The 14,730-nt window shown below is 40.1% G+C and overlaps 2 protein-coding genes across 2 annotated transcripts; one reads left to right on the plus strand and one right to left on the minus strand.

The window, feature by feature from the left end:
• Nucleotides 1–48: 48 nt before the first annotated feature.
• Nucleotides 49–9,475, minus strand: LOC146661700 (uncharacterized). Its single transcript, XM_085418202.1, has 11 exons — nucleotides 9,401–9,475; nucleotides 8,895–9,192; nucleotides 8,521–8,673; nucleotides 7,455–7,531; nucleotides 6,916–7,246; nucleotides 6,453–6,692; nucleotides 6,172–6,295; nucleotides 5,950–6,055; nucleotides 5,612–5,850; nucleotides 5,361–5,516; nucleotides 49–5,263 (listed from the first exon to the last, which is right to left on the minus strand). The coding sequence occupies exons 1-11, from the start codon at nucleotides 9,473–9,475 to the stop codon at nucleotides 5,125–5,127; spliced, it is 1,938 nt and encodes a 645-aa protein (XP_085274328.1). The 3' UTR covers nucleotides 49–5,124.
• Nucleotides 9,476–10,910: 1,435 nt separating this feature from the next.
• Nucleotides 10,911–11,806, plus strand: LOC146661701 (kinesin-like protein KIF1B). Its single transcript, XM_085419497.1, has 4 exons — nucleotides 10,911–10,914; nucleotides 11,255–11,363; nucleotides 11,482–11,548; nucleotides 11,696–11,806. The coding sequence occupies exons 1-4, from the start codon at nucleotides 10,911–10,913 to the stop codon at nucleotides 11,804–11,806; spliced, it is 291 nt and encodes a 96-aa protein (XP_085275623.1).
• The last annotated feature ends 2,924 nt before the right edge of the window (nucleotides 11,807–14,730 follow it).

A 14,730-nucleotide genomic window follows, 5' to 3' on the forward strand; every position in this document is an offset into this window, starting at 1 on the left:
TATTAAGCGCCTTTCAAAACACTCAAGGACACTTTACACAAAGACAAAGCAAAACAGTGTTTCACTTTCAGTTGCTCCCTTGTCACAAGGGGTCACCACACCTGATAGCTCAGCATCTTTTGATACGGCAGAGTTTTATACCAGATGCCCTTCCAGGCACAACCCTGATTTGTATCTCCGGTTGCAATCGAACCAGTGACATTTTGCCTGCAAGCCAGTGTGTAAACCACTGATGAAAAAAGGAAAGAATGAACTATTCCACATATTTAATGATTCTTTAATATTTTGTTGATTTGATAATAATAATAATAATAATAATGGATTGGATTTATATAGCGCTTTCCAAGGCACCCAAAGCGCTTTACAATGCCACTATTCATTCACTCTCACATTCACACACTGGTGGAGGCAGCTACAGTTGTAGCCACAGCTGCCCTGGGGCAGACTGACAGAAGCGAGGCTGCCATATCGCACCATCGGCCCCTCTGGACAACAATAGCTATATTGCAATCTTTAAAACCTTTGGTTACTATGGTAACTCTCTGATAACCAAGCACTCTCTGATGTGACCAATCACAGAAGCTCTACTGCCACCCCCTTTATAACATAAAAAGTTATGAATGATGTTCCAGTCTATGATAGTGGACTCATCTGTGCTTGTCCTTTGTTACAGCCCATTGCAACCCTTACACTCCTTACAGTGGAAATGCAGTTGTCTTCAGGTGTTGCCTAGGTTTAACTGCCGATTGTCTACACCTGGTGAGGTGTGGCTAAAGGCGTTCCTGAAGTGGTCTAGTCCAATCACCTTCTCCAGGCCAATCAGCATTCATGCTGTGTCCTCGGTTATTCTTCCTTGTACACGCCTCATCTCATCACTCATGCTCCATTCAACCATTCCACCACCAGCTTCCAGGCTCTCGGGGCTCCTGCTCTAATCCTTTTCACAGACGGGGTTCTGTTCCGCTGAGATAGGCCATCTGAGTCTAACGGCAAATCACCTGTTTAAATTCTGTTCATCAGTAAATCAATTTCATTCTTTCAAATAACCTCTCCTTATTAAAATATCTGTACTGTATTTAGTGATGAACAATTGTTAAACTCTGGTGTTTGCTCCCATAATTTCCCTTTTATTTTGACGCTCTCTGCTCTTTCCTCTTTCACCTGATCTCTGACTGCGATTGTTTGGAGGTGAAAACCAAACATCACCTGGGTTTCAGAAAACCAGAGTTACCCTGGTAAGCAACCATTCTCTGTATCTCACTATGGGAGATATAATCTACTTCCAGGTTGTAAGTTCTTTATCCTTAACAAGGTATGGAGCAGGGTAAGCCCACACTAAGGACTGAGTGTGCCAGTGAGGATGCAATAATATCAAAAACGCATAACCTAACAAATGTAATAGATGGTCCTCTGGTGAACTGTGAAGGTCACACTCTCAGTAGCCTTCAACAGCCACACAGACAGATACACTCAACAAAACAGGAACACACAGATGCTTCAATCTATGCAAAGGAGTGCAAGACACAGAAAAGCGCTATATATGGCTACATTTTCAGCAATTTACCGTTTAAAAGTGGGCCCTGCATAAACAGGATGTGGACCAATTGGTGCATTCCCAAAGTAAATGTGATACGAAAGAGTAGCTAAATGCAGTTTAATAAATGGAAAATAATCCTCTCTTATTTAGCTAATCCTGAAGGAAACATAACACATGTGGAACAGAGTTAGGAATGGGTACCGGCAATGTTCCCTCGAAGCTGTGTGTGTGCACAATTGCGCACTGCTGGCACGGTCTCTGCGCACAGAAAATCTGCGTTGCGCACAAAAAAAAAAATCTAACCTGAATTGAAATTAAAATCAATACTTTAACAAGTCTGTTTTGCAGTGTTAGTCAGTGACTGGCTGCTCCCGTATGGGATCCAGCCAGTAATGCGATTCACATTCGTATATACGCAGCTAATCAATGTCGTTGACAGGCTCTGACAGCGTCCTTATGTGCCGACACCGGTGTTTTAGCGAGCAAAGCGGCGTGGCGACGTTTAGTGTGTGTCAGAACAATGAGGCGACTGCTGAGTGTTACAGGTGTTACAGCAGTGACACATCTGCTGCTGTCAGGCCTGCAGGTATCAGGCTGTTGTTCTCCTTCATCTCATAGTTGACAGAAATTATTTTTGGAGTGGCACAAATAATTTGTGTGGCATCAGATTTGATGCAATTTGATGATTGTTCTCTAAATAATTTAAAATGTTTATTTAAAAAAACGCCTTGGCTGCATTTTTAGGTAAACAGCTGCAAAAAACTTTGTTGTTTGCATAACTCAGTTACTTTTTTGAAGAAGTAACTATATAATTAATTACCCAACATTGGTCATTATTTACTGTATTTTGCAGACAGAGTTACAGACTCTCTCCCAGACCACAGACTCATAATACAAGTCAGAGCTTTATGAAAAAAAAACAAAAGAAACTTGTGTTTTCAAAATTGGAGTTCAAGTTATTTTTACTTCCAATAGTGTTAACATGCTACACAGGTCATGAACAAGATTTTTTTGTTTTGTTTTTTTAAATTTTCATTGTAAGTGGGCTAAAATAGTTAATTAAAAGTAGTCTAACATAAATGTAAATGCTGTAATTTTATTATTTTAATAAACCATGTAACTTGCATGGATTCAATGCTGGCGTCACCACAGTGCACACGTCTGCTGTTGCTCACAGTGGTCCAAGGGATCGCTCAGGGAGTTTCTGTGTTCGCTCAGACACATGAAAAATTAGAGGGAACATTGGGTGCGGGTATACCGGATACGGGTGGCTTTTTTTTTTCTTGAGATGTCATACACTTTGGATTCTAGCCAATCATTTTACGTTTCCGAGGATAGTAGGCGGGTCCAGGTACGTATGTTCTTTGAGAGCAGAGCTACAGATTAAATGTCCAAGGCAAAGCGGTCAAAAGTCTGGCTGTACTTCACAGCAAAATATGCAAACTCAGCAGCAACAAGTGCTTTAAGGTGATACTGTGATACTGTGCAAAGGAAGTAACACCTCGAATCCAATGAAAGACCTGGCAACGCAATAGCGTTTTTTTAAAAGCAGAGAAATGCATCGTATTTGATAGCTTGCTGCGAGACTTCACACCGAGCACATCTGCTGCGGGTGGGTTGCCTGTTATTGGACCTGGAGTTAGCAACATCCCCCAAAAACCCGAAGAGGAGAGTCCTGGCCCCTAGCCCTGCCAGTGTAGCAGACGGATGATGATGCAGCAGCAACCGTTCTTCTCTGCGTGAGGAGCTTAATGTTGTTCATGTGTAATTTACGTTGAGTAGGCTAACCACGTTATTACATTAATGCATGTAAGGTGAACTAGCAAACACCGTCGTAGTTACATGCGACTGTCTTCTTGTTTGATAGAGTGATACCATACATGCCCTGTAGCTGCAGAAAAAGCTAACACCGTTATCTTTTTACAAAAAAAACAAACAGCTAAACATGTTTTCCATTATTCACCGGTTCCAAACAAAGTAGGTATGTTGTATCAAAAGAAAAGGCTAACTTGGTTATCATTTTGCAGAAAAAAGAGACTGCTAAAAATAAAAACATAAGAGGTTTTTGGACAAAGTTTGTGTTCTCCATTCTTTAAGCAATTCAATTCAATTTTATTTATATAGCACCAAATCACAACAAAAGTCGCCTCAAGGCGCTTCATAGATACAGAGAAAAACCCAACAATCATATGACCCCCTATGAGCAGCACTTTGGCAACAGTGGGAAGGAAAAACTCCTGTTTAACAGGAAGAAACCTCCAGCAGAACCAGGCTCAGGGAGGGGCGGGGCCATCTGCTGCGACCGGTTGGGGTGAGAGAAGGAAGCAACGGTTAGAGCACCATTTAAGCACCCGCACAGTTTCAAAAGTACCGGTATCGGATAAAACCTAAACGATACCCATCCCTAAACAGAGTATAGATAAGGAATCTCTCAAATACTTCATAAAATGAGCATGTAGAAAGTGATCTAGCATTCTGAATGTTCACAATGACTCTCAGAGAGAGACCTGCTTCATTTTAAATCAGCCACTCGTGTGCCACGCCCAGAGTGCTGACCATTTGGGATGTGGAAGAAAAAAATCACGCCAAGTCAATGTTCAAAGGCAATGGTCATGGCCAGTAGTGGAACAGAAAAGCTAGTTCTGCCATCAATGGCCTGATGGGCCAGTATGGGATCTATAAAAATGAGAGACAGCTACTCCTCCCTCACCCCACTCAGTATCACTGGTATGAGGTTGAGAAGGGGAAAATGCATACAGGTCAATGCTGAACACATGAGAAGCTACTTTAAGGCATATCACCCAATTTGTAATATTGCTAAACATTTCTTAAGGCAGACGAGTCATGCTGGCTGGGTCAGTGTCATTTTTGTTGTAATTGATGTCTGGTTTGTTCTGTTCCCTAGTGATGGGTAGGGATGGGTACCAGTATCCGGTGTTCTGACATAATCCTTGAAATAGTAATAACACAGTATCCTCAGCAAAGATGAATTAAACAAGTTTTATTTTAATGGAAGTTTACTTCAAGTCTTCAGATTTTTACTGTCTTTTATTTGATTACTTTAAAGTATATGATTACATTAGAGTAATTAAATAAAGACAGTTTTGATGGAGCTCCTGAGCCAGCCCAAGCTCTCTATGAAGACGAGGAAAAACTCCCCTGGGGGGGCCAGACTGACGGGAAGAAACCTCGGGAAAGCCCATTCAAAGAGAGATCCCCTTTCCTGGGATGGCTGGGGGGGGTTACAGGAATTCCAAAACACTGAAATTTAAAGTGGGCCAATTAAAAAAAATTATTTCCTGAAAAAAAGAAAGGTAATTCATACATCACACATAAATGATAACGTCTGAATTGTGTGTGTTTGTGTGTGTGTGTGATAGGCTTATCTCAGCCAAGTGTGATGCTGTAGCTCCTCCAGCGTCGGCCGCGTCTCCGGGACTTTGGTTAAACACGCGTCCAAGAAATCCCGGCAGTCTGGAAAGAAAGGAAAGAGAAAAAACATGAAGATGATAGTTCCAGTGGTCCAAGCCATCAGTCAGTCTTGAAGTGTGACGTTTTCTTACTTTTGGACAGATGTCTTTTGAATTTCAGGCGCTCCACAGGACGCCTGTCTTTTTCAGGCTCTTCTCCACAGGACGCCTGTCTTTTTCAGGGACAATCTTCACCCACAAATTCATAAAGTCCTTGTGAAGGGTCAGTTTCTCAATGATTGTTCGCCCATGGTACCTGTGGAAGATTACAGTTGTCATTAATTTTCATTAATTGTGTAAACTCACAGAAAATAAAACATTAATGCACTTCAAACCCATTTAAAAGTACCCACCTGGCTTCAGGTGCAGCATCCCCTGCCATTCTAGAGGCAGCAATTAGAAATCTTTCAGTGAAGGTTCCTGTTTTCAGGGTGACGGCTGCTCCAAGTTTGTCAGCCAGCTGGTGCAGGTGTTGAGCCGTGCTATTCCTCACTGCAACACAGCGATGGCTGAGCAAGGACAATATTAGACACACAACTCAGTGAACATGATCTCTCTTTCATGTCTTCTAATAAAATCACTACAGCTTCTTCTCTCCTCTTACGTCAGTCCTGTGTTAAACAGAGCGCTCAGAATCCGTCCATGGCTGCAATTTTCCACCATGGCATCAAGCGCCAGATTGACCTCCTGATGTAGAAAGTTGTTGTTGGTCATTGCAAGCTTCAGCAATAGAGCTCGGCCTGTTGTTTCAACTTCTGGGTCCATTGTTCTCTGGAGCTGAATGTAGAGCTCATTGATGGCATGTATGGCCTCAAAGGCTATTGCTGAGCGTTGGTTTTTCACCTAAAATGTGAGTGAAAATCATCAGTTGAGGCTGTAGTATGCACTTGAAGGGAAACTAGCTGCATGAAACGCATATAAGAAACATAAAGTGTGCAATACCTCCTCAATGAGGACCAGACACACTTCATGTAGTTTAGTCTTCAGGATGTCCGAGTGGTGCTTTGCCAGAGACTGAATAGTTTGCAAGCCGTGTCTTTTCTTAATCCTGTATTTACACAACACAACATTGAACACGACTTCAGGAACACCACAAATAACACAGCCACATTATGCAGCACTGTTTCTGTGCAGTATTTAATGTCTCCTTACTACGTTTCTTACCAGTCGTCTGAAGACAGCAGACTAAAGCTGTGGGACAGGCTCTCTACAGGTGTAGCTACAGGCGGGAGTTTGACCCTGCTCTCTCTTGGATTATTCTGACTGCACTGACTGTCTGCTTTCTTGTCTGATAATCAACGAGGTTAGTAAAAAGAAACTTTCATTTCTTCTAATTCGAAGCATGATGCAGTGATTAATTGTTCATTAAAATCTTTTTAAAAAATCTCTTAATTTAAAGTTTGATTATTCAGCATCTTCTACAGTTACTGAGGAAAACCACTTACCGTCTATAGGGACGACTTTTGCACGGCGCAGCAGCGTCCCAGGCCGAGGTCCTCGTTTTTGCGGTATGGGAACTGTTGGAGGTTTTGGAGTCAAAGGCTTTACTGCAGTAAATGTTTTGGTTGGTACTGTGTGTCCAGGTGAGGTTACAATCCCATCCTGGAAATGCTGCAGTTTTTCCAAAATAGGCCCAAATTTGTCTTTTGCTGTCAAGACTCTTATTCCACGAATGACCTTCGTGTCTGTTTAGACAAAAAAATAACTAAATAACTACAAATTGACATCTTACAAAAACAACAATAAACATTTTTCTTCCTGATTTTTTTTTTCTTCAAAAAAGCATATAAAATGAATGGACAGCAAGAATGTGTAATTTAGCATTAAAATAGATAATCTACAGTGTCAAATTTTAAAATCTAAACGAACTGATTAACAGCAGGTGTAACCACTAAAGAAAAGCATCACCTTTGAACCGACCTGCTCCTGAATGTTTAGCAGAGAAAACAGGCAATTGCGATGGACAAGCTGCTCGAGGAGGTGGAGGAACTGGAGTGAGCGGTGTCATCTCAACAGGACTAACAATGAAAGGAATGGCCCTCAGATCACTTGGTGTGTGTGTGTCTGCAGAGCTGAGGCTACTCAGACTTCTTTCAGGGTCCTCCTGATTCCAAAAGGGGTCATCCAAACAGTTCCAGCTTCCCTGGACTATCTCTGGAGAGCCTGCGCATTGCTCAGGTAAAGGTGGGAGTTGCACAGCATAATCTCTGGGTCTCTGTGCGATATGCAATGTGTCTGCCTGTTGAAAGAACACATTTGTCTTACTGCTCTGAGCTTTGTGAAAGTCCAGGATCCTGGACTCTGTGGTGAAGCGCTGACAGTTGCTCTGTCTACAGTGACTTACACAAAAATTACACTGTGCAAAGCAGCAAAATATAACACATCTCTCAGAAACATTTACATTTGATCAGCAGAGAAGTCAAGAATGAGTATGTTTAGTTACTTACATCTCCACCTGTGCGCTTTCTCTGAATCACATCTTCAAAGCGATGGAAAAAGTTATCTGATGTCTTTTCAGACATGCCTGAGATAAAAAGTGAACAAATTGTTTAGAAATAGAAAGTTAGTGAGTGCTGCTCAGTGTGTGAGTGGCAAGTTCTAACTGAGCTGCTCAGTAAATAACTGTTATGATGTGGAACTCACAGAGCATTTTTTGAAAAATATTCATATATATACACTATTTTGTGTTTACAAAAATATCAGACATGTCTAAATCAAAGGCAGGTTATGATCTCTAATTATGATCTTTAATCAACAAATTTAAATAGACGTCCTAATCACAGCTTCTAAAACTAGACAACACTATACTGATAAATTCATATAAAACAGCAAAAAGGAGATAAAAGCACTGTCATAAATAGAGAAATAAGTACAGTAAATAAATAAATACAGTTTTTAAAAAATATAGAAAAAAAACATGTGTCATTTGTTACAACGACAACAAAATAGCAGCTTGGACAAAGCTGTTTCTTCAAGCTTCGCCTGCATTTAGGGTCTGCAAACCTCTGTCCCACAGGAAGAAGCTGAAATCCTCCAATAAGGGGTGGGAGTCATTTAAAGTAGAGTAACTCATCCTCTACAACTGCCTAGTATTCAAGGACTCTATGTTAAGATGCTCTAACATGGTACAGTACCTTCAGAAACGCCTCAAATTTCTTACATACTGAAAATTAAATCTCTTCTCAGGAACCTTTTCTCCATTCAGTAGAAGTAGATCTAGTATTCATTTTAAAGTTCTAATGAAGACAGCAGACTAAAGCTGTGGGACAGGCTCTCTACAGGTGTAGCTACAGGCGGGAGTTTGACCCTGCTCTCTCTTGGATTATTCTGACTGCACTGACTGTCTGCTTTCTTGTCTGATAATCAACGAGGTTAGTAAAAAGAAACTGTCATTTCTTCTAATTCGAAGCATGATGCAGTGATTAATTGTTCATTAAAATCTTTTTAAAAAATCTCTTAATTTAAAGTTTGATTATTCAGCATCTTCTACAGTTACTGAGGAAAACCACTTACTGTCTATAGGGACGACTTTTGCACGGGGCAGCAGCGTCCCAGGCCGAGGTCCTCGTTTTTGCGGTATGGGAACTGTTGGAGGTTTTGGAGTCAAAATAGGCCCAAATTTGTCTTTTGCTGTCAAGACTCTTATTCCACGAATGAACTTCGTGTCTGTTTAGACAAAAAATAACTAAATAACTACAAATTGACATCTTACAAAAACAACAATAAACATTTTTCTTCCTGATTTTTTTTTCTTCAAAAAAGCATATAAAATGAATGGACAGCAAGAATGTGTAATTTAGCATTAAAATAGATAATCTACAGTGTCAAATTTTAAAATCTAAACTAACTGATTAACAGCAGGTGTAACCACTAAAGAAAAGCATCACCTTTGAACCGCAATTGCGATGGACAAGCTGCTCGAGGAGGTGGAGGAACTGGAGTGAGCGGTGTCATCTCAACAGGACTAACAATGAAAGGAATGGCCCTCAGATCACTTGGTGTGTGTGTGTCTGCAGAGCTGAGGCTACTCAGACTTCTTTCAGGGTCCTCCTGATTCCAAAAGGGGTCATCCAAACAGTTCCAGCTTCTCTGGACTCTCTGTGGAGAGCCTGCGCATTGCTCAGGTAAAGGTGGGAGTTGCACAGCATAATCTCTGGGTCTCTGTGCGATATGCAATGTGTCTGCCTGTTGAAAGAACACATTTGTCTTACTGCTCTGAGCTTTGTGAAAGTCCAGGATCCTGGACTCTGTGGTGAAGCGCTGACAGTTGCTCTGTCTACAGTGACTTACACAAAAATTACACTGTGCAAAGCAGCAAAATATAACACATCTCTCAGAAACATTTACATTTGATCAGCAGAGAAGTCAAGAATGAGTATGTTTAGTTACTTACATCTCCACCTGTGCGCTTTCTCTGAATCAAATCTTTAAAGCGATGGAAAAAGTTATTTGATGTCTTTTCAGACATGCCTGAGATAAAAAGTGAACAAATTGTTTAGAAATAGAAAGTTAGTGAGTGCTGCTCAGTGTGTGAGTGGCAAGTTCTAACTGAGCTGCTCAGTAAATAACTGTTATGATGTGGAACTCACAGAGCATTTTTTGAAAATATTCATATATATACACTATTTTGTGTTTACATGGCAACGGGAGGAAACAACCCGGCAAAATAACACATGACATATAATATTAATTCAGCAGTGGAGTTCTCTGCCAGGGCATGACTGACATTTATGAACATCGCTGTGAGGCATTTTATCACTCTTGGAGCCATATAGAAAATATTGCAGCTCCTCTCCCTGTCAGATAATGGCACTAATTTCACCAGCATGGTTTAAACCTCTGTGACTGCTGAAGGGCAAGAATTACTGGTTCTTTGTGCGTCTTAATCCTTACCAAATAATGAGAAAAAGTCTGTCATTTTTCACGGCTTATAATTCAAAAGGTGGGCTTTTTCAAACCCCACATTAAAACAAATGTTTCTTTTTTTGGCATGTATTCATTTATTTATTTATTTTTGATGCATCATTCCAAAGTAGTTATGCAATATAGAAAAACATCTGCAATGAAGTAACCAAGAAGGTCACCAAGGGACAGTCGCCATGGCATTTTGTCCTGATTGTGTCAAGAGCGTGGCTGTAAGCATAAAGGAAGAAAAATTCCATCCATCCATTCGCTTCCGCTTATCCTTTTCAGGGTCGCGGGGGTCACTGGAGCCTATCCCAGCTGTCATAGGGCAAGAGGCAGGGTACACCCTGGACAGGTCGCCAGTCTATCGCAGGGCTAACACATAGGGACAGACAACCATTCGCACTCACATTCATTTGCACATTCACACCTAGTGACAATTTGGATTATCCAATTAGAGGCTTGTTGCTACCTAGTTAGCGATGCTACACACCTGTTACTGTGTATTTTTCAATGATTCAGCACTCCTTGGATTTTTAGACAGTAATGAGATCATGTGCACACTCCACAGAGGTCCAGAGTCCAAATGTGACCTCTAGCACCAAACGCTTGCTGCAGCTGTTGGTGTCAGAGGTGACACACAAGGTATCAGGTTTTCTGTGTGATTACTTTTTCATATAGGACCAAGTATGTTTGGATAGCGTTTTGCCCTTGAAAACTGCCGTTGAATATTAGACATTGTTGTCTAATGTTATAAATGTATTGATGTGAAAGGTGTAAGTGTGACAAATATGGAATAAGATAGGAAATGAGAAAGGAGGCAAATACTTGTTCACAGGGCTATAGTCTGTAAATGGTCTTCTTTTGGCTATAGTAGATCTTTTACTTGTTCATTTTTTAATTGTTTGTTAAAATAGTTTTTTTCCATCATATTGAGTATAGAGGAATGCAACTGTGAGCTTTAGCAATTATCCCGCTTCAACAGGACCGTGATCCCGATGTGTGAGACAGCAGGGTGCTGCCACTGGTGTTGTAATGTGTGATTTAGTTCCTCCTAACATTTCAGTTTTCTTCCAGTATCTATCCTCTGTGATTACTGGCTCTTTAGACAGATTTAATAGAAGTGTGTGAGCTATTGGCTCAGTATAAAGGGTCAGTAGTGTTTTCATGTCACCTATCCATCCTCCATTTAGTCACCCAAAGCATGTAGTAAATACTGCTCACTTTTATTCACCTTCTCTTAAATCCAGAAAAATTCCCACTTGTTAACGTTGAGTGTGTGTGTGTGTGTGCGTGTGTGCGTGTGCGTGTGTGTGTGTGCGTGTGTGTGTGTGTGTGCCAGTTGCAGCCTCCAAGTTGAACACCATCACCAAATCCAACCTGGGTCAGTGTGTCAGCAAGTACGACCTGCTGGTCTGGTTTGAGATCAGCGAGCTGGAGCCCACTGGAGAGTGAGTATCCACCTGGAGTGTTATATTCACGCACAAGCTTTAAAGGAACCATAAAAATGATCTCCAGGAAGAATATTATAAGTTGGGATGTTGTGTCACCTCCTCCCTCCATGCACAGGTACATCCCAGCCATCGTGGATCACAGTGGAGGCCTGCCCTGTCATGGTACCTACCTGCTGCACCAGGTACAGGATTGGTGCACATGTTGTTTCCTTATTACTCACACAGTGGTAACTGCTTCCTTTGTACACAGTTGAATATCTTCTTTTAAAGCGTAATGTTGCTCTAGCTGTGCTCACTGTGATCCTGAGCTCCTGTTATGTTTGCTGCAGGGGATCCAGCGGAGGATCACAGTGACCCTCATCCACGAGAAAGGCAGCGAGCTCCATTGGAAAGATGTTCGTGAGCTGGTTGTAGGTGAGCAGCCTGCCTTTAGGGTCTAGTCGTGCTATACCTCTGTGTAGAAAACAAAACCCCAAAGCACCGAAACAATGTTTTATAGTGTTTGTGTGCTTTTGATAGAGGAAGACAGGACAGAACATCATTAAAGGGATTTGACTTTGTGAGATCACCCTGAAAACGCACCACTCGGTTCACTCTGAGATATTTTCAGTCTGGAAAGATGAATCTGTCGGGCTTCAGGCTGCTTCTCACTTTAAGCAGTTCATGCTGTAGCTGATGGACCAAAAATGACATTTGATATTTTAGACATTCAGCTGCTGACTCTGAAGCCAACAGGCTCTTGAGTGTGGATGATTGTGTTGGTACTGGATGCTGTGATCAAACAGCTGTTCTGATCTGTCTTCATTCATGCCTGTTGTTATTAAGCCTCCTAAGCTCCAAACCACACTGTAAAAAAATATTCCGTAGAAAAACGGAAAATGTCCTGGTAATTTTCTGCCAGTACATTTTCTGTTTTTTTACGGAAGTTTGACGGACTTTTCTGTAAACGATAAAACGGAAAATTCTGTAGATTTACAGTATACTCTCTGTACTATTTACGGACATTTCCTTCAGCTATAAAACGGAAGATTCCGTTTATTCACAGTATATTTTCTGTATCATTAACTGATATTTTCCGTAAATAGAAAATTTGAAATTTCTGTTTATATTACTATTTCCAAGCACTTCTTTTCACTGTAACTCATTAAATATAGTTCTTTATATCCTTGAACGTACATTTCTATGCAATTACAACCTAGTACACCATGTACTCAAAAATTCATAAATTAAAACTTAAATTAATTTGTGCTTCGTACACAACAACATTGGTACAATTAATGTTAAATATTCTTTTATTCTCCTCAACTCTAAAACTATACTAAAATATAATGACAGCATCCATCTTGTCATAAAACTACTAAACAGCTGATACATGAACAAAATAACTCACAAGCTTTCAAATTTGAGCATTTTTATTTCCTTAAAATCAGGTTGCCCTCATGTAAATCTGTTTATTTACATTCATTCAAGTGGCTACCAAGTGTTTTCTTCAAACAGGACACCCGACAAACAAAAAATGTCATATTTAACTATATGTTCACATGTAATAATATCCATAGTACCTTTTAGTTAGAATCACTGCCTTGTGGTAGTTTTGCCTCAGCCAAATGGTTAAGGTGTGGTTTACATCCATGTCTGTCCACTTATGATACAGTATACACATGTAGTCAGTTATAGCCAAACACCTTTGATTACTGAATTACATTCACTTCATTAATGAAAATGCTCAAAATAATCCTTAGACTCAAACGTTAGAACAGGCTTTTCCTCGCAGCACGCCGTGAAATAAATACTCAGAAAGAAAATGGCAGCCGTTTAAACTCATGTCTAAAAATGTATCGTTTCATGCATCGGTCAAAACACTCGACTCCAGGTACACGACGCCCAACTGAAAACACTTCACATAAGTCGAGTTGCCCGAGAATCACAGAATTTACAGAAAATGCACTATTTTGTGATATATATCGTTATCAGGAGAGAAATGTCTTATATTGGGATGTGAGATTTTGGTCATATCACACAGCCCTACAAAGGATTATAATTCACGTAGTTGCATACACATAACACCATTCTGTTGCAACAAAAGCAGTTTATAATTAAAGTAACATACATACCGGTACCTTGAAAAACGAAATCAACCACAACATTAAACTCACCTTGTGTTTGTAGAGAAGGTGGTCAGGGTTTTTCTTCATTTCCTGAGACCAGCTGCTCTGGATCATTACCAGCTTGTATCTTCATCTTTTTTTTCACTTGGTGAAGTCTTTCATTGCTCTGCACTGGAAAACCAAAGTGTGTGATCAAAGGTGAAATAAGGGATATTTTTCCACTGCAGGACTTAGAGTCAAGTAGTGATAGCTGTTGAACCATTTCTCAAATAATCTGTAAGGATCTGGATTTTTAAGAAAGATACAAATATCTCTGCTTATATTTGGCTAAAAGCTTGATATAGACAAGGCATATAAAGCCCCTGCACACCAGCACTGCGCTTACATTATAGTTCAATCAAGAAATAGTTATTATTGATTTATTATTGAATTTTTTTTAGTAATAATTATTAGTATTTAATCATATTTGCACAGTGGGGTGACAAAAGTATTCCACATACTAGAAATGCTGCTCAACATTTCATAAATTACATTTTCAACAAATGCTGGAGTAAAAACACAGTTACAGGGAAAATGTGTCTGTCTATAAATATTAACTAAACATTTCTATGTGCTACAAAATAGACATGTGGTGAGGTGAAACTATACTTTCAATAATATTACCACTACAGTCTGTTAACCACCGAAATAATCTATGCTGGTCAGCTAGCTAAAAGTATTTACTTTAGCAGCCCAAATCAGAGTGCTGCTAAAGTATCATCAGCAAAAGCTAATGCTACATTAGCATTTGCTAGCTTCAGCCAGGAAGGTCTGAGGGTTAAACTAGGGTTAGTGTAACTTTGCCCGAAACCCTTTAAAGTGTACAGTAGAGCCAACTGTAAAACATGGGTATTGATACAGTACTTATGAGAGTCCTAGAATAATTTCTAGGACCATAAGTTCTCACTTTCCCCAGTTATCCACATCGCTGACTTTCGCTAATTAGCTAGTTAGCAGTCACAGCTGTGTAATACCCAGAGAGACACAGACAGCTAACTATAATATTTATGAAAACTGGTTCAGCCACTGAAGGGCAAAACTGGTGGTATCACAGTAAAAATTATTTTAACATTAACTAAAATAAAGCTTAAGTCATGTTAAACCTAAATAACAATTATTTTTTTAAAAATGAGTCAGCAAAATATTCCTGACTTGTCTGGAGACAGCCGAAACCAGTTAACAAATAAATTAACAATTCTTTCTAAATAAAAACGCAG

Source organism: Rhamphochromis longiceps, linkage group LG9, assembly GCF_057381845.1.
Source record: "Rhamphochromis longiceps isolate RC_006_pf linkage group LG9, R_longiceps_female_GT1.1, whole genome shotgun sequence".
In the NCBI taxonomy this organism is placed as follows: Eukaryota; Metazoa; Chordata; class Actinopteri; order Cichliformes; family Cichlidae; genus Rhamphochromis; species Rhamphochromis longiceps.